Raw genomic sequence first — 23,415 nt, 5'->3', positions numbered from 1 at the left:
AACTCCTTTTGGGCACAGAATCAGTTAACTATTTCGTAAGTATTTTGAGACACTAGCCTGATGTGAATACAAGTTATAGAGATACATAGTTGTTGGAGGAAGCTCGGTCAGTGGCAATGTCGAAGCACTTAGTAGTTCTAGTTTCCGTATATATCGAAGCTATCATGACTCGTCATAGTTTCAATGGGTGTGAGAAATAGGTTGTCCCCGGGGAGCAAGAGAACTTCTGACGTTAAGCTAACTGGTCTAAATGCCTATCAAGATATACTAAACTTGCCTAAGTCTTCTCATCACTTAGGATAGAGGTCCCAAGTTTTCTTGCCTCCCCTAGGTTATGTAGACATATCAGCTGTGTCCGGAATCTGAGTCGGCAACAATTTTTATTAGCAGTGCAGTGTCTTTTCGAGACATCGAATATCGTGATGAGTCTGCTTCCTAACAGTTGTGATGGAAGGGACAGGAGGCCACCACTCACTTCATATCAAAACCGTGATTTCCATGGCGATAGCATCGACAGAGCTTGAAATGAAGAGACAATTGGTCTTCCTTGATACATGATATTCATTATCTGTCATACTCGAACCCGAACGACAAGATCCTATGCTCCTCCAATGCTATACATAATCCAAATCCACATCAAGACATCATCCAGAGTCACCCTTGACATTATGGAAAGTCATCATCTTCCAGTCCTTCAATCCGTTTCTCACCAACCTCACGAATCTTTTCTCCCAAGATCGTCCTTCCATATCTCTCTGCCACTCTACCAGCAGCCTCCATCATGCGGCCTGTACGATCCCGCATGAGCTGTACCATCTCCAGCGCACGCATGCCTCGCTCTTCGCCTTCACGACACTCGACCGCCAGGAGTTGCAGAAGAGTCTTGTCGATCTCGAGTTCAAGACGCGAGAGCTGCGAGCGCTGCGTGTGACTGCTCGATGTAGCCTCCACAAGATCTCGGAGCTGAGCTGCCTTTACGTTATGAAGCATGAACTGCTGCTCGAGCTTGCGAGTTTCTGTAGAACCATCCTCGTCTTCATCCTTATCTTCATCGCCATCGGCCATGTCAAGATCCTCAGATCCTTCTCGGGCTTTGCGCTTCGAGGTTTTAGGTGCTGATGATATAGGGATGGAGAACCCGAATTCAGACAGAAGTGGACGAGGGAAATAGGGGTACTGGTCACCACCCTTGAGAATGATGCAGTGGAACTTGTTATCAGCCACTGCAATAGGAAAGTAGGACTCGTTCTTGCGACCTGATGCTAAACGGTCCAACAATTTCGTGTCTAGAAGAGGCACCCATGATGCCCTTGAAGGCTGCCGCCAGTGAAGAAGTGTAAGAAGAGTGCCTGTTGAGTCGTAGATACAGGGGTCCTGGGTCGCAGGTTAGTCCGGTTCCTTATACTGAGTCCCATAGAGGAGAAAACTTACACCGTTGTCCGAGAAGAAGACGCTCTTGAGTGTGGCGCCCTCGGGAAGAGCTACCGTATCCTCGTTCTGGCAAATCTCATCTCGCTTGACATTCTCAATGGTGTACAAAAGACGAGTGTTACCATCCGCACCCATGGGTCCATTACCCATAGTCAATACGTAATCCCTCCAGCTAGCACATGTCACCATTGGTGTGCTCTTGGGTCGATAGACGCGATATGGCATGCCGAATAGGGTGTATACTCGTACATAGTTGGCACTAGTTGTGACTGTGATAAAAGACTCACTCAAAGACATGGCCGTCACAGCTTCGTCCTTGGGTAATTCAATGCGCCAGTCATATCGTTGCGTCCATGTCTCGTGCGGTCGATAGAATATGACTGCAGGGGCATCATCTTTGGGTGGGCATGAGAAGAGTGTGCCATGCTCAGTCAGGCAGGCCTTGTCGTAGAGGAAGGTATCGCTAAAGTGAAAGTCTCGATGGAGTTCGTGATCGTAGAACTCAACTGTAATAGTGTGGTGTGAGTCCTGATCGACTGTCCAGACGAAACCAATCAGGTTCAGACAAAGGTACTTGCGGTTCCCTCGCCAGGGAGTCGCTCCTGGTTGAAATGCTTCATGGTATTGCGGCTCAAGCATATGACGACGCTTATTTGAGGTACCATACCCATCATCACCATCCCGAGCTCGTTTCTGGCCTTGCCCAATGGTGTATCCAGCACCGTCATCGTCCTCCACGAAGTCATCGTCACCATATCCATCTCCGCCTTCGAGAAATGAGTCGAGACTTCCAAGTGACTCCCTTCGGGGTCTCGTTGGCAGACCTTGTTGCTTCTGACCGTTGACTGGAGGCGGTCTTCGGTTCGCAGATAACTCGGCAAGGGGGTCGTGGATGAAGGGGGCAGGTTGTGTGGCCAGTTTTAACAGAGGCGAGAACTGGTCTGTTAGGAAGCCTGGGTAGATGTAGACTTCACCATCAGTGGTTGTGAAGGAGAGAATGTTCTTGGTAGGGTGCCACACAATGTCGATGACATTGGAGTAGTCGTATCTTGCAATGACGGACTGTGTCTTGGTTTCCCAGATGAGGACCTTTCCATCTTTGCTCGCTGATGCCAACATCGCACCATTGGGCGACCAGGCGATGGCAGTGATATCAGCCAAATGCCCGTTGGCGAAAGTTCTTTGTTTCTCCCAATCATTCTTGGAGATGATCTGGATGTCTCGAACGGGTGTCGGTACGGCAAATGCTCTACCGTCTGGATGCCATGCAACGCGTGTTGAGGTCTCGCTGTCTCCGTCGATAGCGCCAATGATACCATCCACCTTTCGAATCAGCTCTGGCTCTTCGGCTGTGAGAGAATATACATAAACAATTCCATCGGTGCCAGAAAGTGCAACCAATCGCCCTTGAGGATCGAAGCTAACATTTCGTACAGCCCGGGCATGCTCTCGAAGGTGCTTGACCTGTGTGATGTCCTTTGTGTTCACAATCTTGACACTCAGCTCATCACTTGCCACAGCGCACCATTGACGATCATTAGTCAATGCAACATCGCGAATCGGCAGCACAGTTCGAGTAAGAAAGCGCTCAAAGGTATTTGTCTCGAGGGAGTATAAACTGACGGTGCCGTCCTCGGATCCAACAACAAAGAATTCGTCTCCAGCGGCAACAGCCATGTTCTGCTCCTGACAATCATCGATATTGATCGGTTCTCCATCAGATCCTGTTTTGTAGAGACGAATCGTGTTGTTGGAGCCTACTGTGACGAGACGACTTCCATCGGGAGTGTAGGCACAGCGAGTAGTTCCTTGTGTGTGGGCGGGTCGAGGCCGTGGTTTAGAAGCGATTGTCGAGTCCATGGTCGTCGATGTGATGTTGTTTTAGTCGTTCAGATCAACGAGCAATGGAATATTTGCTATGATAGAAAAAGGGCGATGATGGGTGGTGGTTGGTTTAGAAGTGGGACAGGCGTTTGTCGGGAGACGCGTCTGAGCGCGTCGCAATTAAAGTCGCGGAAAGACCCCGCGCCGTTACAGGGGAGAGCTCCACTGAAATTCAACTCCCACCTAAAGATCTCCAACTCTTTTATGGCTGCCTACCTAACCTGGATCAAGAGATAATATCACGAGTTAGACTCACGACAAGCACAGTATCTACCACTTAGGCTAATATTGCGTTCCGGTATCAGAACTTGTTGCTATAACACGTATAAATCTTGATCATCAAAATGCAATCTGCAGACCGGGATCACTTCTTCGAGACGGAGTATGTACAACCGCATCTCCTATTACAAAGCTATAACTAACCAACCCTACAGTGCTGTTCAAGCTTCGCGGCAACGCAAGGCTGCCAAGGCAAGCAACAAAAATGGCGATCCCGTAATTATGAAGTCCAAGATTCTTGCAGCTGTCCCAGACCCTGCTGCACCCCTCACTTGTGTGTTCATCGCTGAGTCTGCTGGCGCTGTTCGCCGAATCAACCTCGAGGTATGTCTGGATACTCTAAAGAAACTACATCTACTAACCATTTATAGACCTCAGAGACCAAAACGACTTACCGTGGACCAAAGGCCCCTGTAACTTGCCTTGCAACAGGAGGTCAAGATAACAAGACGGTTTTTGCAGGTTCGTGGGACAAGGACATCTGGTCATGGGACATTGAGACCGCCAAACCTGGCCGCAAGTTCAGCGGCCATACCGACTTTGTAAAGACCATCATCTGTGCTACAGTCTCAGGCAAGCACACTCTCATCAGCGGAGGTGCCGACAAGAAGATTTTCGTCTGGGACGTAGAGTCAGGCAAACGACTACATACCCTGCAAGATCCCACCACGACAATGCTTGCCGTCCAGCACCTTGCCATCGATCCTGTACTCAGCGATCCTACCACTGTCGTATTTGCCAGCGCAGGCAGCGACCCGCACATCCGACGGTGGAAAGTCACTCTGGACAGTTACGAACAGCTGCCCGAATCTTTCTCCGACCGCCCCGATGCTGAGCGACTTACCATCCAGGAACACGAGACCAGCGTTTACCGACTTGTCTTTGACCAAATGAGTGAGGATGCAGACCTCTGGACTGCCAGTGCTGACGGAACTGCAAAATGCCTGGCGCGTTCAAGGAACTTTGTCGCTGATGACACACTCACACACGGGGACTATGTACGAGGTGTTCTCGTAACAGACCAATGGGTCATCACGGCAGGCCGCGATGAGAATGTCAAGGTTTGGGATCGCTCATCTGGTAAACTGTACTGTACATTGGTTGGCCATTACGAAGAAGTCACCGACCTCGTTCTGCTCCAGGACACCGACGGTACCCCTCGCAAGGTTTGCAGTGTTGGTATCGACGGTACTGTCCGCACTTGGCCGCTTGGAAAGTCTGAGCTTGACGAGGTCCTTGTCAAGATCCAGGAGGCTGCGGAACCCAAAAAGGAAGAAGAAGAGAAGGATGACAATGTGTTGACGGCTGAGGAAGAAGCTGAGCTCGCAGAACTCATGGACGACTAGACCACCTCAGCAAAATAGCAACACTAACATAACTTTCCCACCTTTCAGAATAGTTGGGCTCTGACCGTCTTTCTCACGGTCACTCTGGTGTTGCTCAAGCCCCTGAAACACTTGCCATGAGTTGCGTACCGTGCCACAAAATTTCAGCTCGACTTTTGTCTGCGGAACATAGGACGGAAAGCCGCATTCAAGTCGTGTAATCATAGGTCTCAACTCGCTGTTCTAAGCCACGACAGCTTGGATCGTGTCTTAGACTCCGTGTGCAAGTGCTGTCAGACAGTGACCTGTATTGACGGCACCTCTCCTTTTCCATGTGCAGAGACAAACACTAAAAAGTAACCTTGTATGCCGCCTTGTACCAATTTACAAGGCTCAATGTCGATGGCCAACCAGAAGCACCATGGCTACACCAAAGAGGAATATGTCTCATATGGCTCTGACGTGTTGGCCACTAATTCCTTGAACTGGGATACAACGATCTGTCAAGAAAAAGGAATGTATTCCTAGGTAACAGGGACATGGCAAGTGATAAAATCTGTTGTCACAAATGACAGGATCTGATCCCCAGCGCATCACATACTCGTCACGTTTTAATTGTCCGTGGTGCTTGCTTTTGATTCAGCCGCAAAGCGCTGGCCATAACAAACAGCGCTGATAGTTTGCTTTCTAGCAATTGTCTGCCGGCGTTGCGGGGTCTATCCTGCAGGAGAGATGCGAATATAGCTTTGCCTAATCGCACAAATCGGTGGTATAGCTGAAAACAGCAAGATAGAACACCTCCCTTACGCATTGATGTTGTTTTGTTCAAACGTAACACAGAGCAACGACGGGTGTATTAAGCACTCACTGATGCACTCAGCCGTGGTGTTAGGGATTGTTGCCGAACTTGAACTCAAAGTTTCGTCCTGTGAAACCGTGAAGTTGCACAATTCATTAAACAAACTTGGATCCCGTTTTGGGCTTCGAAGTTCTCGTGGCTTACCCGAGCAACTTTAACTTGAAAGTTTACCACAAGCCACAAGCCCGATGATTGTCAACATTAATGGCTCCGAGTTGGTCAATGAAGATCCTTTCCAAATCTTCAATGTCACCATACCATTCCAACTGATCTACTCTGTACCGAAAGTCAGCTTCCTTCATGCACTGTAAATCCAATGCGCCCGATCTCTATCGGCCAAGACTGGCCCCCTTGTTCACGAACGTGACATATTCAAACATCCTGGCCATTCCCCAAGATTGCAAATTTGTTAAGTTTGCGTATGGAGTAGTCTGTTCATTCTCCGCCTCGTAAGTATCCTGGACCCTGTTCAGTGACAATTGTGTCCCTAAAGTGGACCTGTCGTCAAGCCGAGTATCCATGTTAGTTCACAGAATTCATAAAAAACATAATCGACATGTGCTGTGTTATGTTTTTCGGGGAAAGGGAATGACGTCCCCTTTTCACCTGCATCAGCGTCATTTGTGAGTGATCATTATCAAAATGAGCATAAGCCACGTTGTTGCTGAACAGATTTGTCGTAAATGAGAAAAGTTAGTATGCTGAATTGAAACGATAGCCATAAGCCACAGGCACGGCACGCGTTATGACGATGCCTGCCAAACTTCGATCTGGTAAGACATGCAGGCCCTACTCCAAACAGTCGGAACCCATTGCTCTCTACCAGCGTGTACTGCATGAGCAGCACCAGTTCGCTGTATGCTTGGCTTCTGCAGGATCGCAAGGTGCTGCTGCAAGGCGGGCTCATACTCCCAACCCTCCCTCTGACAGTCACGAAACGATGGTTGTTAGGTCCAGTCGTAGATGGTCCAAGGAGGATCAATAACTAGTATTGCTGCGTCCAAAACTACCATCAAGTGGTTCCGAAGTCGTTTCCTTTGTCTTTCTAGGACTTGGCAAGTCACACTAGCAAGCAAACAAACAAACAAACAGTAAGTGGGGGGTCGAATAGCCGCGTGGTGCGAAGCGTCTCGAGGTTGATGTCAATGCTACCCTTGTCGAAAGGATCTAGTGAGATCGCGAGACATATGACTGATTCAGACATCACCACGACGCTAAAAGTCTGTTGGATAGTTGCGGTAACCTACTACGTCTTGTATTGAATACCGCGGATTGCGCTGAGCATCACCTGTATACGGTAAATGAGGTAATTACCAAGACCCTAGATTGAAAGTTTAACCGCCCCCTTTTGCATGCTGATCAGCATTGTGAATATGTATGGGCCAACGATCGCCATTTGAGATTTTCGGATTTTCGGAAGATGATGGCCAAAATAGAATTCGAAACCCGTTAATCGACGTGGGGGGATCGACGGTGTATTTAATGGCCCACAATGCCAGAAGCTATCCACAAGGCTTGAGCATACTATTTCCTTACCTTGCATTTTCCCTTTTCCATTGATTAGTTCAAGTTAGAGTCGAAGCCCTTGTGGTAATTGAAGCACAGCAAACATTGTAATGATCCCGCTTACTGTGCAACGCTTGACAAATAGGCTTCGAGCCGGTAGCTTCCTCGCCCTGTATCGTGTGTAGCCGCAGTAAAAGGCCAGTTTAAGCCGACTGGCTTGGGAGTTTTGCGTGGAAGCTGAAAATGGGCTGGCTGGTATGACATGAGAGGCTGCAATACGCGCAGTGTCCAATGCCAACTAGAACATGCGACAGCTATTTCCGGTTTCTGTGTTTCATGTTTTAGCTCAGTGTTTCTTTTTGGGGCTTGAATCTTAAGAGGAATCGGGTAATAACAACCGAATAGATGACAATGGCTGTCGGCGATATGATATGTTATAGAATGGGGTCAGCTCTATTGTGCATGACCGAAACGCGACCGAAATCCATACTTGGGTTGAAGACATCATAAAGGGATGATACGTCTCAGCTGAGCCTAGACCAGATCCTGGATCATGGAATATCCTTGACGGGGGCCCTTGCACTGTGGGACTGGGCCGTGAGCTGCAACATGGAACATGGGACATGGGTGCTGTCAATCCCTGTAATTTGAGCAAACAGTTTCTCTGCCCCAGACGCACGACACGCAAGGACCTCGCTACCTTGCGTATTGCAATTGGTGTTTGTATTTGTGCTACGTATGCTGAGTGGTCTCACTGCATACTTGGCAAATGCGTTGGAGGTAAGGGAGATTTACTGCAGGTGCCCGATAGCTTGGTTCCAAGTTGCGAGCAGCCCAGTCCCAGTTAGCCTGATAACCCAGCCGGCTGGGATAGGATAGGCATTCAAACAGCACGGAAATGGACATTGATATCGACCTCGAAGCTTGGACCTCCTATCCAGTTCATATCGGCATTGTTCTGTTTGGCTCCAGCTCAGGAGGCTAAACAAGCCCAAAAGCAACCCTGCAGTGATGAGAGTGATTAACTGGCGGGATGGGTCTCGGCGTCTCTATGCTGTTCGTTCGTCGGGGCTCCTTCGTGGATGTATGGAGACCCAACAGATTCTCAATAAACCGCTAGAGTGGCTTGCGTTTTTGCTGCGGTAGCCCGATTCTTGCAGGGTTCAACAATGACCTGAAATCCTGGGCCTAGAATGGAGACTGATGAACGAGCTCAAGTGGAATTAGAGGAGTCGGCATCCGTTGACAGTGGAGAAGAACTGACGACCTGACCTGCAGCTTCTATACCTAGAGCATGCACCACCTGCACCTGCACCTGCCTTGAATTAGATATTAGTCGTAGTTGCCTTCAACTTTCAGGTCGTTCTTTCCAGTTCACATCTCGATGGCACTTGCTTCAAAGTTCTTACTCCTCTTTCTTGCCTTTTCTGAATGAGCATTCTTTTCTTCACCCTCTCTCCTCCCCAGGCCGGGATCTTTAATTACATTCATCACGTCTCATATCTGAGCGCATTTTATCATTCAACTGGAGAAAAACCCTTGTAAGATCATTTCTTTATCCATTCCGATGTCGACCTCACTAATCATCGGATAGAGTTTCTTATGTGTAATTGGGCGTGTTTCATACCAAAAGTTTCTCGGCTGCTCCCTTTCACCAACCCTCGAACGGACCAAGCATTCCATCAGCACAATCCCTTACTTTAATTCGACCTTTCCCGTTTACTATTCTTTTTTTCTACTAAGAGATCGTCCGAATCAGTGGCGCCTCGAGTGTTCATCATGTCCACCGACAACAAGCTCCTTGGGAGCGTCGTTGCCTTCGAAGGCCATGTAGACACGATATCAACACAGCTACGACTGCTTCCAACTTCACCAAATATTTTAATACTTCCAAGCATTCAAAATTATATCTCCAATAGGGACTTAAAAAACCGTTCAGACGTTCGAGTTTATGTCAAGAAAATCCACGAGGCCACAGTAGCTCGTTACGAAGCTGCTCAAGCTTTCCTTCATGGTTCAACAGCAAGTGGTAGGCGACTCGTATTTATAAACGGCGGTACCCCGAGTGCCCGAACACTTTGCATCAGAGCCATTATGGACTACGAAACAGATGGAGACTACTGCCGTGCCGAGTCGTTATTCAACCAGCTAGTTAAGGATGGAGTGGTGGGCCTGGATAATCCAGTTAGAGACTGGAGAAGGCAGGACATGTATCAACCGAAGGATAAAGGAGACCAAGAACAGGAGTTCGAAGATCCCATAACACGAGCTATGCGAGCTGCCGACGCCTTGGACCGACAAACAGCATCACTTCAACCCTCCAATGAACTCGATTTGACCCTTACGCCCCGTCCGCGAAGTAACAGCTTGCCGCTCTACGGCTATGAGGACAACTTCGGGGATGATGCCCCATTCTTTGTTTTTGGTGCCGCGAATAAAGATGAAGGTGGGAGTACAGCTGATGAAGCTCCGGGCTGTTCTTACTCACCCCAAGCTTGCAGGTTTTCTGCGAGGCATTATGACCGGTCTGCAGGTCGCATCTATCACGATATTTCCAATCTACAGTCCCCTTCACCAAGGGCTTCTTTCCTTGCATCCCCCAGCTGTGTTGGCGAAGCCTACGGCTTGATGGCTGCCCCTGTATCCCCTGCCCTCGAAGGCTTGAGCCCAAGATCCGATGTTTTGAGCATCCCGTCCACAGATAATGTCGTGCACGGGGAAGCTTCATTAGTGGACATGAGGTCTCCAGGCCGCAGCCCAACTCTGTCTCGAGTCAAATCTCTGGACAGAATCTACCCGGCCAGTCCCAGGTATCGGGATCTTTGTGTTTCTGCAGCCACTTCAGGACTTGCACGGCAACTAGAGAGTGATCCAGGGCCAGAATTATTGAAAGCCCATCGGCATTCACAAACAATAACCACAAACCCCAAGGAGCTCGTTTCCAACAGACGCAGCTACATAGAGGGACCCCAAACTGTTATTGTGAGAACCAATCTCCCAATCATCAAAGTGGCTCCGGTCCCCTTGGAGAAGAAGCGGAAACCTGCACGGGCATCGTACGTGGATAGAGGTACTGATGCCGAGCACATTTCTGGACCAAAGGAAAGCTTCCAACCAGTACTGCCCTTCATGGAAGACCTGGTGGTGCACTTCAGGGAGGAGGTCCCCGAACCTTTGCTCAATTCTGTCACTCATGGGCTTAGAATGGGTCAATTTCCCGCGGCTATTTATTCACCTACTTCCGAAACAGACGACGGCAATGCTCTGGTTCCAGGAACACCTGAGTCCAACACTATCACAGACGTAAGCTGCGCAGAAAGCCAATGCGAGGAGTCAGCTGTCACCGACCAATCCATCCTTTCGGACGAATATGATCCGTTCGCATATAATCAGCCCGTCTGGCCCAACAAGAAGCCTATCCCAAGTGTGCCCAAGCTTAAGGTTGCACGACCTCCAACACCAGTTCGGACTCCTCCACCCCTGGTTTCGGATGTCGACAGCAAGTTTCACGACCTTCGAATTAATGGTCAAGAAACAGCCATCACTGTACAGAACTCACTGCGTTCTGTCCTCCAGGAACACTTCCCCCCAGAAACTCAAGGCTACCGGCAGTTCCAGTTTTCCCTTTTGCCAGAGCTTGAAGGGTTGTGGAACCCAGTCTTTTGGGAGACTGGGAGTAACGATAGCCGTGGATCTTGCCATAGAATCGACCAGATCCTAGCTATTGGAGCCCAGAGAGGTGTGAAGAGGGACTATACTTGCGCCATCACAGGACAGCTTGAGAAGCTAGGAACAAAATGCAACGGTATGAGCCGAAGTGGCCGACTGGACTTCAGGTATGTACTTGACTCTGTTCCATCTTGTGCTGCTTAAAACTCACACTGGGCAGGTACCTTCTTGCCAATGCCATGCAGGCGTATACGACCCAGCCTTTGGCCAGCCAGGCCAAAGACAACCCTTTTGCGAATTCGTTCCTACTCGCGACCCTCATTATTCCGCACCTCGAAACGTATCTTGCCCTTCACGCAGAGGTGAGGTATCTTCTCCTTGAATATCCGCCTGAGCATCTTGCGACGGTGTTGGCTCTTCAAAAGCTCGTTGGAGTAGAGTTGATGAAGGTGGCTCAGATCGTTGATGCCAGCAGCAAGAGCATTCCCTTCACTCATCTACGTGGAAACTCCATCACCAGCCCAGAACAAGGACCTGTTGGGCGCTTCGGGAAGACTTTCCCACAAAACTCGGGCTCTGGCTATGACGTTACAGTTTCTAAAGCCAACTTCCTCATCACGTCAACTGCAACTGATGCAGAAATCGCAACTTTTATTGCGACCATCTCGAGGATCCTGTCCAAGACTTCTGATTTCTATGTCCCTCACGAGCCTCCCAAGAAGCCGTCCCCAAAGAAGTCTAAGCCGCCATCTATCACAGGAACCTTCTCCCCTTTCCCACGTGTGCCATCGGCGACTCATAGCCCACCCATGTCCCCGGCACTTGGGGCGTCTTTGGGAGCGGCACTATCAGGGTCATCTGCGGTTCCGAGTCGAGCCCCTTCCATTGCTGAAACAGTTAAGACAGTAAAGTCTTCCAGAAGCAAGCAAAGTCGATCCTATTCAAAGCGAAAGCCTTCCGCGATTGATGCTCGATCGATCTTAACTATGTATGTTGATGACAGCGACTGGGATCAAGAAGACCGACGGATTATGCCGCTCCTTGAGGATAAGGCCGAGAGGCGAAAAGGCAACTCCCACAAGGCACTCAAGTTCCTCGGCCTGTCGTGATCCCAAAAAGAACGAATACACATGGCCATATGAGAAATATGGCTGTAATGATGTTATGATCTCGCCCAATGTGGCATTTTCTTTTGTTGTTATTTTTGGGGCGAGGATTTACGATGATGGCCAGGAGACTGGAAAAAGATAAAAGTCATGATGTTGTTGTGAATAGAGAAATGTTTGTCAACACTTTTATTCCATCTACGGTCTGGGAATAGGACTTAAGCAGTTATGGGATGTAATAATAATTGTAGATTATCTTTACGTAAAGTCGTCGGTAATTGAAGGGTTTTTTACGAAATAATTATACTTAGACACTGCTGTTGTCCTCATTGCTCAGTCTGCCCTGTCCAAGACTACCATCAACATCTACGCCTGCTTTTCTCTGTGTCTTGATCTCTTCTCTGGCCTCGGCCTGCTCATCTTTTTTTCTAGCATGACATTAGCTTCCGTATACGGAACGAGCTATATATTGAGACGAACCTTTCAAGATCAGAAGCATAGTCCTCAATCTTGATATCATCCTTGCGTGGCTTATCTCTGCTACTCGTTCCCTTTACTGCATCGGCGACTTTGCCTTCTGCAAGGGTAGCTAGTTGCTCTGCGTTCTCATTGTCGTTTTGGAGGGGAGTTTCGGACTGCTTTGACACTTGACTTTCGACGCTGGCCATTTTGAAAGATTGTGAAAGACCAAGATGGGTATTGAGTATGATGATTTTATTATGCGTAGATATATTGGGAAGAGAGAGTTACTGTGAATGAAATTGTTATATTGAAAGTGTGCCTGGAGAATGACATCAGGCTGAGAGTGGTTGATCTATGACGTATATCGACTTGGTTATCATCGATGAGGAAGATCTTCGTGCATGAATGCGTGTGTAGCGTAGATTAAGCAGATGAGCTTTATCTTTGTGTCTTACATAAAGTGTTTACACAATGTCTTCAACTGTTTGCTTGAGTTGTATGATGGTTAAAGTTGGCGTGAAAGAGCTGCCTGTGTTCGAGTTGTCTGATGGATGGGCTATATTGCAATTAGCAGATATAAAGAATGCGACCAAGGACTTCAGATGGACATTTGAGAACGTGCTGGCGATCATGAGATCTACCACAGAGCCTTAGCCATGAGTTCGTTCTATGCATGGCTTCACCATGGCCAAAGAAATCTCTCTCAATTGAGAAACCATTTTACGACATCGACAATGGTTCATAATTTGGGATTCGAAGCCATATGAGCAAGGAACTCCTCCAACAATATTCGTCATGGATCAAGTTTAAAAAAAAAAGGAATATTCAACCTTTATTAAGAATAACCCTTTCTCGCATACTAAAATCGATCTCAAGTACCAAAAACAGCGAAAAACCATAGGCGAACCAGGATGGTAAAATAGAAGAAACAACATGACCATCGATATCAGAACCCAAGTAAGATATTGACGCTTAGCGCAACTCTCCCCCATAGCTCTCAAAGAGTCAAGATGTTACGGGGAACAGAGGGCCAGGATCGCGAATTGCCAGAGGAAAACGGGGTGCGCAGATAATGTGATTTCCAGCGAATGACTGGTTGGCGGGCTGAAAAGAACAAGAACCGACGAATGCCTCCCAATACTTGAATTTCGCAAAAGTGCAAAGACACAGCATGGGGTGGATAAGAGAAAATACAGCCTGCGCACGCGCAAAACCCCCCAAAGCCATCCGCTACCAAAAACACAAAATCTGCCTTCATATCTGTCGTCTCCCCTCATGCTCCCTCCCCAGAACCTATCGATTCCCCGCCCTGACCATTCCTACCGTCGACATAGCAGTGGAAGGGCCCGCGAATGACGTTGAGACGAATAGAAAGAGCCGTTGTTCCAGATGCCAAGGCGGTAAAGGGATAAAGTCGTGACTTGCGGAAAAGAAAGGCAATCCAAGTGGTCATGATCTGGTCTATGCGCAGAAATGGAGAGAGTAGAAGGAAAAAGCAAATATCGTGAGTGAACTCGTCCGATCGTGTCCCTGGCATGTTGTTCATTGTCCCGGCCGTACTCCATCATCCTGCTTCACCAAGAGAAAGGAGAGCGTTAATGCATTTAGCAGCAGCTGTTGTTGGAGGAGGATCCGACGCCCTGGCCTTGGCCGACTTGCACGCTGGGCTTGGTGTTGTTGGCTGTTGTGGTGCCCATGCGCTCCTTGATCTGGCGGGCCATGGTCAAGAAAGCCTGCTCGACGTTGCTGGCATTCTTGGCCGAAGTCTCAAGGAAAGGAATTCCCAGGCTGTCGGCGAATTCCTATAGAGTTGGGTCAGTCATCGTGTTGCTGTGGGTAGTGTCGCAGCCGAGGGTGAAATTTTGGTGACAGGGGCATTTGAGCGTTCAGGCGCTTAGATGCATGTGATAAGCGACCCGCTGGGCTGCGACATTCAGAGTACCAGAATAAAAAAACTTACCTTGGCTACGCTGTACTCAACGACCTTCTTGTCTGACATATCGCTCTTGTTGCCGACCAACAGCTTGTTGACACCCTCAGTGGCGTATCGGTCAATTTCCTGGAGCCATTGCTTGACGTTGTTGAATGAGTCCATGTCGGTAACATCGTAGACGACGCAGATGCCGTGGGCACCACGGTAGTAGGAAGAGGTGATGGTTCGGAAACGCTCCTGACCGGCGGTATCCCACTTGAGAACAAGTTAGCATTTGGTTAGGTGGCCGGAGCCTGCGCGATGGGTGCCACATACAATCTGAAGCTTGACGGTCTTGCCATCGAGCTCTATTGTTCGGATTTTCTGACCAAGTGTTAGACGATAGGCCAGGGAAGTGGAAATGCTGGCTGGGAACAACGCACGAAATCGACACCGATGGTAGAGATGTAGGACTCGGTGTAGGTGTCATCGGCGAATCGCAGGAGAAGACAAGACTTTCCAACACCGGAGTCTCCGATGAGGAGGAGCTTGAAGAGATAGTCGTATCTAGTTGGTGTCAGATCCAAAAATTGTCAAAGAGTCGCATCTCGACAGCGGTAGCAAAAGGAAATCGCATGAGGAATAGTCGAGGATGGCAGGGTGCAACTCTAGAACAGTAGTCAGCATGGGGCATAGTTCCATCAGGAGGTTATCGCAAAGGAGGTGGAGAGTGGCGTACTACTCAGGGTTCATGTTGGCGGTTGTTCCTTAAATCGCAGTAAGACAAGAGTCTGATGCGAAAAGTGAAGGGGTGAGGCTGAAAAGACGGACTTGTCGAGGCGATGGAATGAGGAGTTGCAGATGAGTTGATGGGAGAGAAAGATGAAGTTGAGAATGGTTGCAGAGGCTCAAGTAAGGTACGTCAGGGAAGAAACGTAACGCCAGGCAACGCCAGCACCGCCTAGGAGAGGGAGGGAGGGAATGAATGGATGGGGCAGCTGACAGGCGTCGATCACGTGATGCCGTCAAAGAGAACAAAGAGTATGTACAAGTCAGTCAATGTGATACTGAGTTAACGGGTAGAGACAGAGCATGTGCAGCAAAGAAGAAATGAATGAAACCAAAGGGTACGTCACAAGCGAGGTATATTCGTTGGTTTAATTGTCCCTGCAAGGGTAATCTACTGGATATTGCTTGGTCTCATGCAATATACTTCAGGATATCACAGGGCGGTTTACCGATATAACACTATCGCTTGCGATAGGAGCCAACAAGTTGACGTAGACTTTCCCAAAACGGACCATCTTCCAATAGCAAAAGAACAGCAAGGCTTCTATCGTGCATATTTACAAACAACATCGGAATGAGAAATGCATCATTACTTTGAGCGCCTGCCTGCTCTGCTCCGTCGTCGGGCAATGCACTGTAGGCATCCGTTCATTCTTTAACTATCATGAGGCTGTCGATGAGCCAAACTTGGAGCCTGTGCCGTCATTCACACGATTCAAGTGACTTGGCATGTCACAAGTTGATACTAGATCAACTTCACCGCCTTCTTCTTCAAGAGTGAGAAAGAGGGCATCTATTGCAAACAGATGATCTTAAAGAAATATCAGATAACGCCTTATCAGTGGATCCTGCTTCATTCAAGCCTCAATTCTCCCATTTTCTCCAGATTCCCATCCACTTCTCTCCCACTCAAAGATCCCATCACAGTGGAAAAGACCCGCCCCGCCACATCCCGCTCCGCTGTCAATTTGTGGCTATGGAGTCTTGATCATCAACCAATCAAGTTCAGCATTTCACAATCATGTCTCTTCCCTTACACTTTACTGCTGCCAGATACTTCCGAGTCTACCCATTAAGCCATCGCAGAAAAAGTCCAAAAGTGGACATACGTTGAGGTTCCCTACCATCCAAGCTCCTAGGTATTCGCAACACCTCAACTTGATTCTCTAGTATTCTAGACCCTCTTTAACAAAGTCAACTTGACTTCTTCTATCAAATTTCACTCTTGATCCATGAATCTCTCCATTTTGCTGCGGTGACCTCCCAATGGCCGCGCCCATCCGATCCAGTCTAAGCCGTTCCGGCCGGACCTCTGTTGCCTCAATTCGCAGTCTCTCCAATGCTCGCCCGGCAAAGGCCCAGGTTCAGCCCGTCACTGTTAGAGAACCTAAGCCTTCTCTACCGCCTTCCGATGCCACTCTTCTCGAGGATTACCTAAGGCGAGGTGCCTTGTCGAGGACATATTTCGATGCGACAGGCGTGCGATGGGTCGGATCTGGCGATGACGGACCAAAGGACCCCAATAAGGCAAAGCTAGGAAAAAGTACGTCACTGAGGATATTCCCGTGTTTGTATCACAATGCTAACTTGCTATAGCTCTGCGAGTTTTACAAGAACGATTACCAACGCTTTTACTACATCCTCTTCCTCACGACATTCTTGCGCCAAACATCGCCCTCCATCTTTTCCCTTCAACGCACCCTCACCTACCAACCGTCTCCGGCCGTGTCGCCTATAACGCCGCCCTCTGGACCTCCCCGATAGCATGGAACCGTGTACCCATTCTCGGCAATGTCTGTATTGAGGTTCTCGCGGAGCGCATGACGACGGAGCCCCTCACATTCTTACCCCGCCGTGCTGGTGCGATACCCGAGCAGCTCGTGGTCCGCTGGTGCGAAAAGCGAAAGGGCTCAGATAGTTCTTCTAATAAAGGAGTGATTGCCCGGTCCCTACCGTTTGGTCGGGGAGTCGACCCAGACAAGGCATTCACGGGACTGTTTGTCTTTGACTTCGATGCCGAAGGTCGAATTCTAAGCCATACTATTGAGCAGGCACAAGCAGGTGGCGATTGGGAAGCTGGAGTTGGCGCAAAGGTTGTCGGTCTGACTGACTGGCTCCTCGGAGGTTGCAAGAACCCCGGCACTCCTATACCAATGTTCGAGCGAGTGCGAAGACGACGATCCATCTAAACACTCACTGTGGGGTGGACAGTGATGATATGACCCCAAGGGGCGTGTTCTTTTAGAAAACGAGAGCGGTTTACGGACGGGTATGGCATCATGAGAGGCGTTTCCGGTTGCATCTTGATCATCACCAGCGACTTCATGCTGGTTCGGGTCGCAGGGTCTTTATCCATAAGACAGTGTACAACAACGAGCCATGAGACTCCACACACATTCAGACTTTGTATAGCTTTGTAAATTAACAACTAAAGCTCATTCTTAGACAATACCTTGCCTTCAAACAATTCATGTCATTAATCGTCCCTCTTTGACAGTTTATCTTGTGCAATGGAGCCTGTTCATGGTTAGGGCCTCAAATTCGAACAGAGTATGAGTTGTGCAATTCATGTAATTTAACAAATTCTCCTGGCCCATTCATGATATATGTGATTATTACGAGTTACAATAAGGAGAGTAAGATGCGATATCGTGCGGTGTGGAATTTGTAGGGAAACTTAGAAACCTATTCATGAAGCTTCACGCAAGTTCATATCTTAACACGAGTCCCTTAAGTGGCTGTCTTGGGCTTGCCAACCAGCGACTGATAGCTTATAATAGTAGAAACCATCAAGTGCCTAGTGGTGGTAAACATTGGATGTAGCGTCGTGAAGCTCATATATTCATACGCGCTATCCGCCTCTAACCTACTGTATCGAGGCTTTTTAATTCCTGAAGAGCCAGCCCATTCTCAAGCCGGCATCTCCTTGATGGTATATGGGCATTTCACAATATTCTGCCCAAACGACCATCAGCCAGAGCACTTCAAAGCGTCCGGCAACCTGAACCTGCTTCCAGGCCTTGTAATTGAGATAAATACCAATATCCAAACGTCCTCTAGAGCACGATCTCGCCAATATTCTCCCCCTCAAAGCCCTGCTTCGCAAGCTTCTTGACCCGCGCCTTCTCCCTTGCCTTGTCGACGGCTTTCTTCTCCTCTGCGAGCTTCTTGACAACGTCTAGCTCTCCGAGCTTAAAGCCAGGAGGCGGGTCGTCGTCCCTGTCGAGGTCGATTTCACCAAGGAGGAGCACGTTTTCACCTCGGACGAGGAATATGCCGTGATTTATATCGGCGTACAGACCCGTTGGTCGATCGCTACCTGCCGACTCGGGGGAGGGCGCAAAGATACGTTCGACGGTAGATTGGAGGACGAGATTGGCTGGTTGAGGTCAGAAAAGGGATGTCTCCCTGCAGTATTCTATTTCCTTAAGACCCACCGAATTGATCCCAGCTTCTTAGCACGCCGATGAGCTTTCTCCCATCGCGCAAAGCGACCATGAGCTTCTCTGCAATTATACAGTGGTCAGCACACGATCCGTCCTTCTCCCTGCTTTTATCGAGTCCAACCCTTCTCATGAACCGGAAACAGGAATGAACTGGTACCATGACGGAGTCGTACTGTCTGTGAGATCCAGGAGCTGCGCTGCAGTCGTGAACATCTGCGGCGGCAACTGGGGGAGTGGTTGCGGCGCACCGCGGCCCTGTGGAGGGGCATCGGCGATAGATAGGTTCTCCATGATATCGTGATGGATGAGGTTGATGGTGTTATGTGATGTCTTTTGTGATTGAGAAATTCTATTGATCCATGGAGAGTTCTCTCATAGGCTCATGACATGAACATCGCGAGTAATCGGTTGCAGCGGTCGAATAAAGGGAAGTTGCTCTAGGTCGTTGATGCTTTGACGTTGATCTAAGGTGTTGCGGATCCTATTGCGGCAAAACAGCGCTATAACGATAGGGGCCATTTAGCTGCATATCGCTATAAAACGCCGAATTCAACAAAACATGCCATCAAATTTCTGACTTCAATGCGGGGCATTTCAGAGAGCAGATGGAGGGGCATTCTCATCTTGGCGGGGCAGAAAGTCAAAAGGTCAGGGAACGGAACAAGCAAGAAATAAGCATCCATGACAAGGTCTTGGCCGTAGTCTCTTAGTGGCCGAGAGCTGCAGCAGTGACTTGCTTGTGCGTCATTATATGCCATTCGGCAAAGGGTTCTTCTTTTTTTTTTATGTCTCATTATTTGGTGATCTTTTCACTCTCACGCTCACAAGCATCAACAAAAGCAGCCCCAGCTTCAACTTGTTTAGATGCGCTCAAGTGAGGGGAATCGCCAAGTCTATTCCACTCCACCATGACCAGGCGAGTTACTAAGATTTCGTCCCTCTCTAGCGGGGGGACTTATGCGCATATTTGCCTCCCCGTCGCGTCGGTCTTCGGGCTAGACCCCGATGAAAAAGCAAGAATCCGAGGGCAGCCAACCTTTTGTGATGCTTTTCCGGTCCTATCCATGGATTGCAACAAGATAACCCTCTGATCTCGATGCTTGCACCTTTATATGCCGCTGAAGTATCCCGCCCCGTCCGAATTCTTAGATGTGTAAAAAAAAAACAAGCGATACTCTATCATGTTCCAGCCTAAACGCCTTGGGATGGATGCACATTGTAGTCTCTATATAGAGAACTGAAAAATAGGAGGCAAAAGAAGAGGTGCTTCGTAACTCAACCCAAATTGAGTTTCTGAGACGAGCACGTGTCATTCCTCTCATGACAAGGAAATGGAAAGAACTCTGTGGAAGTGACGGTGTATCACAATCCACTCAACAGCCAGGAGATAAACCCATGTCGTCGCAACTGAATGGAGGGCCGTTCAAGGATAGGGATTGGTCACTTCCAAGGCCAGGGTTGCGCATGAGAGGACGCCGTGAGGTTATTGACGATTTACAGTAGACCGTTGTAAGGCCTCCTGTAGCTCTGGTCTTGTTGATAACGCCTCCCATGCCTGGGTAAATGTAAACCACTGGCGTTCTCGCTTGTGGGATTCGGGCCAATCGTCGTACTCGCTGGTTACTGTGCCCTCAAAGAAGTGGTATCTTGACCGATCTTTTGACGATTTGGGCGCACGCTTCTCGTCAATGTCACCAAGATCATAAGTGATTTGAACAGTGATGCCAGCTTCTTCCCAGGCCTCTCGCTCAGCGGCTTCCTGGCAAGTCTCATCAGACTCCCAGCCGCCCTTGGGCAGCACCCAGCCTTTGCGCCGGGTAGACTGAATCAACAGTACATAGTTTTGATCGGGAGTGAGAGGTACGATGCCAGCGACGAGACGTTCGCCCTTGGTGTTGTAACCTATATAAAAAGAAAAATGTCAGTGGTGGAATCTTGAGATTATCGATTGAGAATGCCGACTGTCGAGAAGTTGTTGAATTGTGCCCAGGCGAGCGTAGGAAATTATGGTTGGATTCAAATCCATCACACCACAAAAATGGGCAACAAGGATGGTATAGAAGGCACCAAGACAAATGCTTCATAAAAAGCCGAGGTCAAATGTGCCGAGAAGGATACTTTCAAACAGAAGAATTGTATTGCGCATCAGGTAAAGACTCACGTTGCTTGCTTCTACCCACTCGTGACTCCATCGAACGGCCACCGCCCGAGTCGCCAGAGGCAGAACTCGACATCTTCTTAGTGGGAAGTTGGGGCGGATAGTGACGGGAATTGGGAGGAATGTCGGGGAATTTGGTCGGGCGAGAACAAAAACAATTATGTTCGTAGATCTCGAAAGGCGATGATGCGGGCAAGAAAGCTTCAAAGGTCCTCGGAGGTAGCGGAGGAGAACGGATGTTCACCCCTGGGTCGAGAAAGAGAGAGAACCTGCGATGGGCGGGTGGGTGGCTTTCAAAGAGCCTTGAGAGGCATCATTGTCGAACAGTGAATAGTTGGTAAAAGTCTTGTGGTTAAGTGAGGTAGGAATGAAGAACAGAAGTGGCCGTGGCCTGCGCCAGAAGGTGCTGGTGCTTAGTTTTTGGTCGGGGAGAGCCCAGACGCTCCAAAGAGCTGGGCTGGCGATGTGATATAAACTGCGAGATGATGGAGGTGTGGGCGCGCACGCGCAAAACGTCCCAAGTTTAGCTCGAAGGGGCAGCGGGCGACTCGGCGGATCTCTCTGTCTGTACAGGTCTGGCGGAACCCGCAGAACAGGTAGGTAAGGTACGTACTGTAGCACCGTACGTAGGTACAGAACAGACTGCAGCGAAGAGGGTTTGGCTTGGTTGGGGGGCGTGTAGGTACGGGGAGCACTGGGCGCTCGGCGGACAAGCCTTCAACTAGGCTAGTGACAGCAGACAGGGACTGGACGCGGAGGGGAAAAGCTGGATCCTCGCCTGCCTAGGGATGGAGTATGCGTAGCGTGTCAGAGGTACTGTACAGTACTGTGATGTAGTGCTTGCAGTGGGCTTTAGGCTTAGACTTGCCCGGCGAAACGGTACGGTAGCCCAGCAGCTCTTCGCTTTCGTAGGTGAATGGATGGTGGGCGGTGGCGCCCTGTAAAAGTGAGTCGCTGAAGCGTGGAGTGGAACTGAGGGCCTTCGCTGGGTCAACCGATGCGAGGCAAACTTTGATTAGAAATGGGGATAATAATGGAAGTCATGAACGTGAGAGGCTCCCCTGTTTGAGTTGCCGCGGCGTTTACCAAAATGACTTGTGTTGTGTTGGCTGACTGATACTGATGTGATAGTTGGCCGTGACGTTGATGGTCAGAAGCGAAGAGGCTTGGTTCGAGTTGAGGAGTCCCACGCCAACGTCTTTGTAGCAAAGGCTGAGATCCAAAAGCTTACGAGTCGGGGAGATGAGATCGATCGGTGACAGAGGTATTGTTAAGGTGTCGAACTGTCAAATTAATGGTAAGGAAGTGTTATTTCATGCAACCACTTGGATTTAGATACCTGGATAAGATTTGCTAGGGGAAGCTGAACTGTGCAGGGTAGGCGCTTTTTGTGATGGTTTGAGTACAGGGTTGAGGCCGCAGCTGTGACAGAATACCAAGCAATATTCAAAAGCTTCCAGGTTATTGAGAAGAGACTGTATCTTGGATATAGTCCTGGGTTTAAAAGACTGGAGGCCGAGAGTAACCATTCAGTTACCAGGCCCAAGTAAGGAAGGTATGAACTTGTCAACAGGCAATGCAATGGAAGAAACAAAGGTGAGATGAGTCGCCGTGTAGGTAATCTTAAAACCACCTCATGTCTTGCGCCATCCAACTAACAAAGGAGACCAAACTCTGACAACGACAGGGTCAGTTACTCTTATACTCGAGCCCATCTCGATAGGCTGATGGTGCATGGATGCCCAGATTGTACCAGCACGAGTCTAAAAAGCTTCTTCTGAGCTGAGAACTCGGACTGTAATAATGTGATGCAGGGTTAACCGATGGCACTATTGCAACCATACAGTTCTCAGAGAGGCAATGGGCGTGGGAGATTGTTGTGTATGTATGACGGAATTGGAAATATATCGTGGGGAGATGTTTGTCCTCTTTACTCTTATAATTCAATTATTATGGTAATGCCACACCCCCAATCTGCTTCTGCTGGAAAGTCTCGGGCTCCTTGAACCATGAGAGAGTGCAGGAGAACCGAAATGCAGATTAATTGGATTTGGCAGTGCTTGGGAAGATCTCGACCCCCATAACGGTAAGAGATTACAAACGCAACCGCAGATACTTCTATATTAGATCCATTGAAAACCAAAAATACACAGGCTATTAACCAGTGCCCCATCTTGTCCCGCAAATGTAAGTCCAGGGCATGAGATGGAGAAATATTATTATACAGTACAACAGCGATGCGCTTCTTATTAATCATGGCCATGACAGAACGTGTGCTTTGTGGTGCCACTAGTTTGTTAAAAAGTTCTTTACAGCATCCCTGAATGGCATGCATGTGCAGCAGTATCTGAGAAATCTTGGAAGTTAATAAAAGTTCAAAAGCTTAGACCGGTGAGATGCAGGGCGGCTTATTTATCGTGAAGGAAAACGAGGCCGATTAGTTTCAACGTCCAGTAGATGACAACCAATAGAGGATCATCACAACTCCTCCAATGTAACAATCAACATTTGTGGTACAGGAACGAGCCTCAGAAAAGAGACACTGCTTGACCACACACCCACCAGTTTAGTAGCTGCTAGGTTGGTATT

At 48.8% G+C, this 23,415-nt stretch overlaps 9 protein-coding genes across 10 annotated transcripts; 4 read left to right on the top strand and 5 right to left on the bottom strand.

The window, feature by feature from the left end:
• Window positions 1-325: 325 nt before the first annotated feature.
• FOIG_07698 (chromosome transmission fidelity protein 4) lies at window positions 326-3,392 on the bottom strand. Its single transcript, XM_031207338.1, has 2 exons — window positions 1,432-3,392; window positions 326-1,374 (listed from the first exon to the last, which is right to left on the bottom strand). The coding sequence occupies exons 1-2, from the start codon at window positions 3,289-3,291 to the stop codon at window positions 667-669; spliced, it is 2,568 nt and encodes an 855-aa protein (XP_031062871.1). The 5' UTR covers window positions 3,292-3,392; the 3' UTR covers window positions 326-666.
• A 267-nt stretch (window positions 3,393-3,659) lies between these two features.
• Window positions 3,660-5,256, top strand: FOIG_07697 (uncharacterized protein; the record flags this gene model as incomplete). The annotated part of the gene is made up of 3 exons (XM_031207337.1): window positions 3,660-3,697; window positions 3,750-3,918; window positions 3,966-5,256. The coding sequence occupies 3 exons, from the start codon at window positions 3,660-3,662 to the stop codon at window positions 4,938-4,940; spliced, it is 1,182 nt and encodes a 393-aa protein (XP_031062870.1). The 3' UTR covers window positions 4,941-5,256.
• A 1,273-nt stretch (window positions 5,257-6,529) lies between these two features.
• On the top strand, window positions 6,530-6,763 carry FOIG_07696 (uncharacterized protein; the record flags this gene model as incomplete). The annotated part of the gene is made up of 1 exon (XM_031207336.1): window positions 6,530-6,763. The coding sequence occupies one exon, from the start codon at window positions 6,530-6,532 to the stop codon at window positions 6,761-6,763; it is 234 nt and encodes a 77-aa protein (XP_031062869.1).
• Window positions 6,764-8,574: 1,811 nt separating this feature from the next.
• Window positions 8,575-12,433, top strand: FOIG_07695 (uncharacterized protein). The gene is made up of 3 exons (XM_031207335.1): window positions 8,575-8,825; window positions 8,879-11,120; window positions 11,174-12,433. The coding sequence occupies exons 2-3, from the start codon at window positions 9,064-9,066 to the stop codon at window positions 12,060-12,062; spliced, it is 2,946 nt and encodes a 981-aa protein (XP_031062868.1). The 5' UTR covers window positions 8,575-8,825; window positions 8,879-9,063; the 3' UTR covers window positions 12,063-12,433.
• Window positions 12,367-12,727, bottom strand: FOIG_07694 (uncharacterized protein; the record flags this gene model as incomplete). The annotated part of the gene is made up of 2 exons (XM_031207334.1): window positions 12,367-12,487; window positions 12,540-12,727. The coding sequence occupies 2 exons, from the start codon at window positions 12,725-12,727 to the stop codon at window positions 12,367-12,369; spliced, it is 309 nt and encodes a 102-aa protein (XP_031062867.1).
• A 578-nt stretch (window positions 12,728-13,305) lies between these two features.
• On the bottom strand, window positions 13,306-15,431 carry FOIG_07693 (GTP-binding protein ypt1). The gene is made up of 5 exons (XM_031207333.1): window positions 15,176-15,431; window positions 14,877-15,000; window positions 14,770-14,817; window positions 14,482-14,709; window positions 13,306-14,323 (listed from the first exon to the last, which is right to left on the bottom strand). The coding sequence occupies exons 1-5, from the start codon at window positions 15,184-15,186 to the stop codon at window positions 14,126-14,128; spliced, it is 609 nt and encodes a 202-aa protein (XP_031062866.1). The 5' UTR covers window positions 15,187-15,431; the 3' UTR covers window positions 13,306-14,125.
• A 230-nt stretch (window positions 15,432-15,661) lies between these two features.
• On the top strand, window positions 15,662-17,803 carry FOIG_07692 (uncharacterized protein). The gene is made up of 2 exons (XM_031207332.1): window positions 15,662-16,765; window positions 16,819-17,803. Exons 1-2 carry the CDS (start codon window positions 16,489-16,491, stop codon window positions 17,409-17,411), a joined length of 870 nt encoding a protein of 289 aa, XP_031062865.1. The 5' UTR covers window positions 15,662-16,488; the 3' UTR covers window positions 17,412-17,803.
• Window positions 17,804-18,005: 202 nt separating this feature from the next.
• Window positions 18,006-19,175, bottom strand: FOIG_07691 (uncharacterized protein). 2 transcript variants are annotated; one of them, XM_031207330.1, is made up of 3 exons: window positions 18,842-19,175; window positions 18,660-18,728; window positions 18,006-18,601 (listed from the first exon to the last, which is right to left on the bottom strand). In XM_031207330.1, the coding sequence occupies exons 1-3, from the start codon at window positions 18,957-18,959 to the stop codon at window positions 18,279-18,281; spliced, it is 510 nt and encodes a 169-aa protein (XP_031062863.1). In that variant the 5' UTR covers window positions 18,960-19,175; the 3' UTR covers window positions 18,006-18,278. The 2 variants fall into 2 exon arrangements, with proteins under 2 accessions (XP_031062863.1, XP_031062864.1); XM_031207331.1 differs by having other exon boundaries at window positions 18,020-18,601; window positions 18,660-19,175.
• Window positions 19,176-19,190: 15 nt separating this feature from the next.
• On the bottom strand, window positions 19,191-21,343 carry FOIG_07690 (uncharacterized protein). Its single transcript, XM_031207329.1, has 2 exons — window positions 20,830-21,343; window positions 19,191-20,570 (listed from the first exon to the last, which is right to left on the bottom strand). Exons 1-2 carry the CDS (start codon window positions 20,900-20,902, stop codon window positions 20,152-20,154), a joined length of 492 nt encoding a protein of 163 aa, XP_031062862.1. The 5' UTR covers window positions 20,903-21,343; the 3' UTR covers window positions 19,191-20,151.
• Between the last annotated feature and the right edge of the window lie 2,072 nt (window positions 21,344-23,415).

This window comes from Fusarium odoratissimum (genome assembly GCF_000260195.1).
Source record: "Fusarium odoratissimum NRRL 54006 unplaced genomic scaffold supercont1.11, whole genome shotgun sequence".
Classification (NCBI taxonomy): domain Eukaryota; kingdom Fungi; phylum Ascomycota; class Sordariomycetes; order Hypocreales; family Nectriaceae; genus Fusarium; species Fusarium odoratissimum.
The sequence above is the reverse complement of the archived record's forward strand: the minus strand, read 5'-3'. Positions and strand labels throughout refer to the sequence as shown.

Excerpts from the sequence above, each read along its gene's own strand:
- FOIG_07698 (XM_031207338.1), bottom strand. The coding sequence starts at position 3,291 with ATGGACTCGACAATCGCTTCTAAACCACGGCCTCGACCCGCCCACACA. Across the intron at positions 1,375-1,431 it reads TCTTCTTCTCGGACAACGGT|GACCCCTGTATCTACGACTC; the intron begins GTAAGTTTTCTC and ends CCTGCGACCCAG.
- FOIG_07695 (XM_031207335.1), top strand. The coding sequence starts at position 9,064 with ATGTCCACCGACAACAAGCTCCTTGGGAGCGTCGTTGCCTTCGAAGGC. Across the intron at positions 11,121-11,173 it reads AGTGGCCGACTGGACTTCAG|GTACCTTCTTGCCAATGCCA; the intron begins GTATGTACTTGA and ends CACACTGGGCAG.
- FOIG_07693 (XM_031207333.1), bottom strand. Across the intron at positions 14,818-14,876 it reads CTACCATCGGTGTCGATTTC|AAAATCCGAACAATAGAGCT; the intron begins GTGCGTTGTTCC and ends ACACTTGGTCAG. Across the intron at positions 14,710-14,769 it reads AGACCGTCAAGCTTCAGATT|TGGGATACCGCCGGTCAGGA; the intron begins GTATGTGGCACC and ends CTTGTTCTCAAG.
- FOIG_07692 (XM_031207332.1), top strand. The coding sequence starts at position 16,489 with ATGGCCGCGCCCATCCGATCCAGTCTAAGCCGTTCCGGCCGGACCTCT. Across the intron at positions 16,766-16,818 it reads TAAGGCAAAGCTAGGAAAAA|CTCTGCGAGTTTTACAAGAA; the intron begins GTACGTCACTGA and ends AACTTGCTATAG.
- FOIG_07691 (XM_031207330.1), bottom strand. The coding sequence starts at position 18,959 with ATGGAGAACCTATCTATCGCCGATGCCCCTCCACAGGGCCGCGGTGCG. Across the intron at positions 18,729-18,841 it reads GCTCCTGGATCTCACAGACA|AGAAGCTCATGGTCGCTTTG; the intron begins GTACGACTCCGT and ends GTATAATTGCAG. Across the intron at positions 18,602-18,659 it reads AAGAAGCTGGGATCAATTCG|CCAATCTCGTCCTCCAATCT; the intron begins GTGGGTCTTAAG and ends GACCTCAACCAG.
- FOIG_07690 (XM_031207329.1), bottom strand. The coding sequence starts at position 20,902 with ATGTCGAGTTCTGCCTCTGGCGACTCGGGCGGTGGCCGTTCGATGGAG. Across the intron at positions 20,571-20,829 it reads AGTGGGTAGAAGCAAGCAAC|GTTACAACACCAAGGGCGAA; the intron begins GTGAGTCTTTAC and ends CTTTTTATATAG.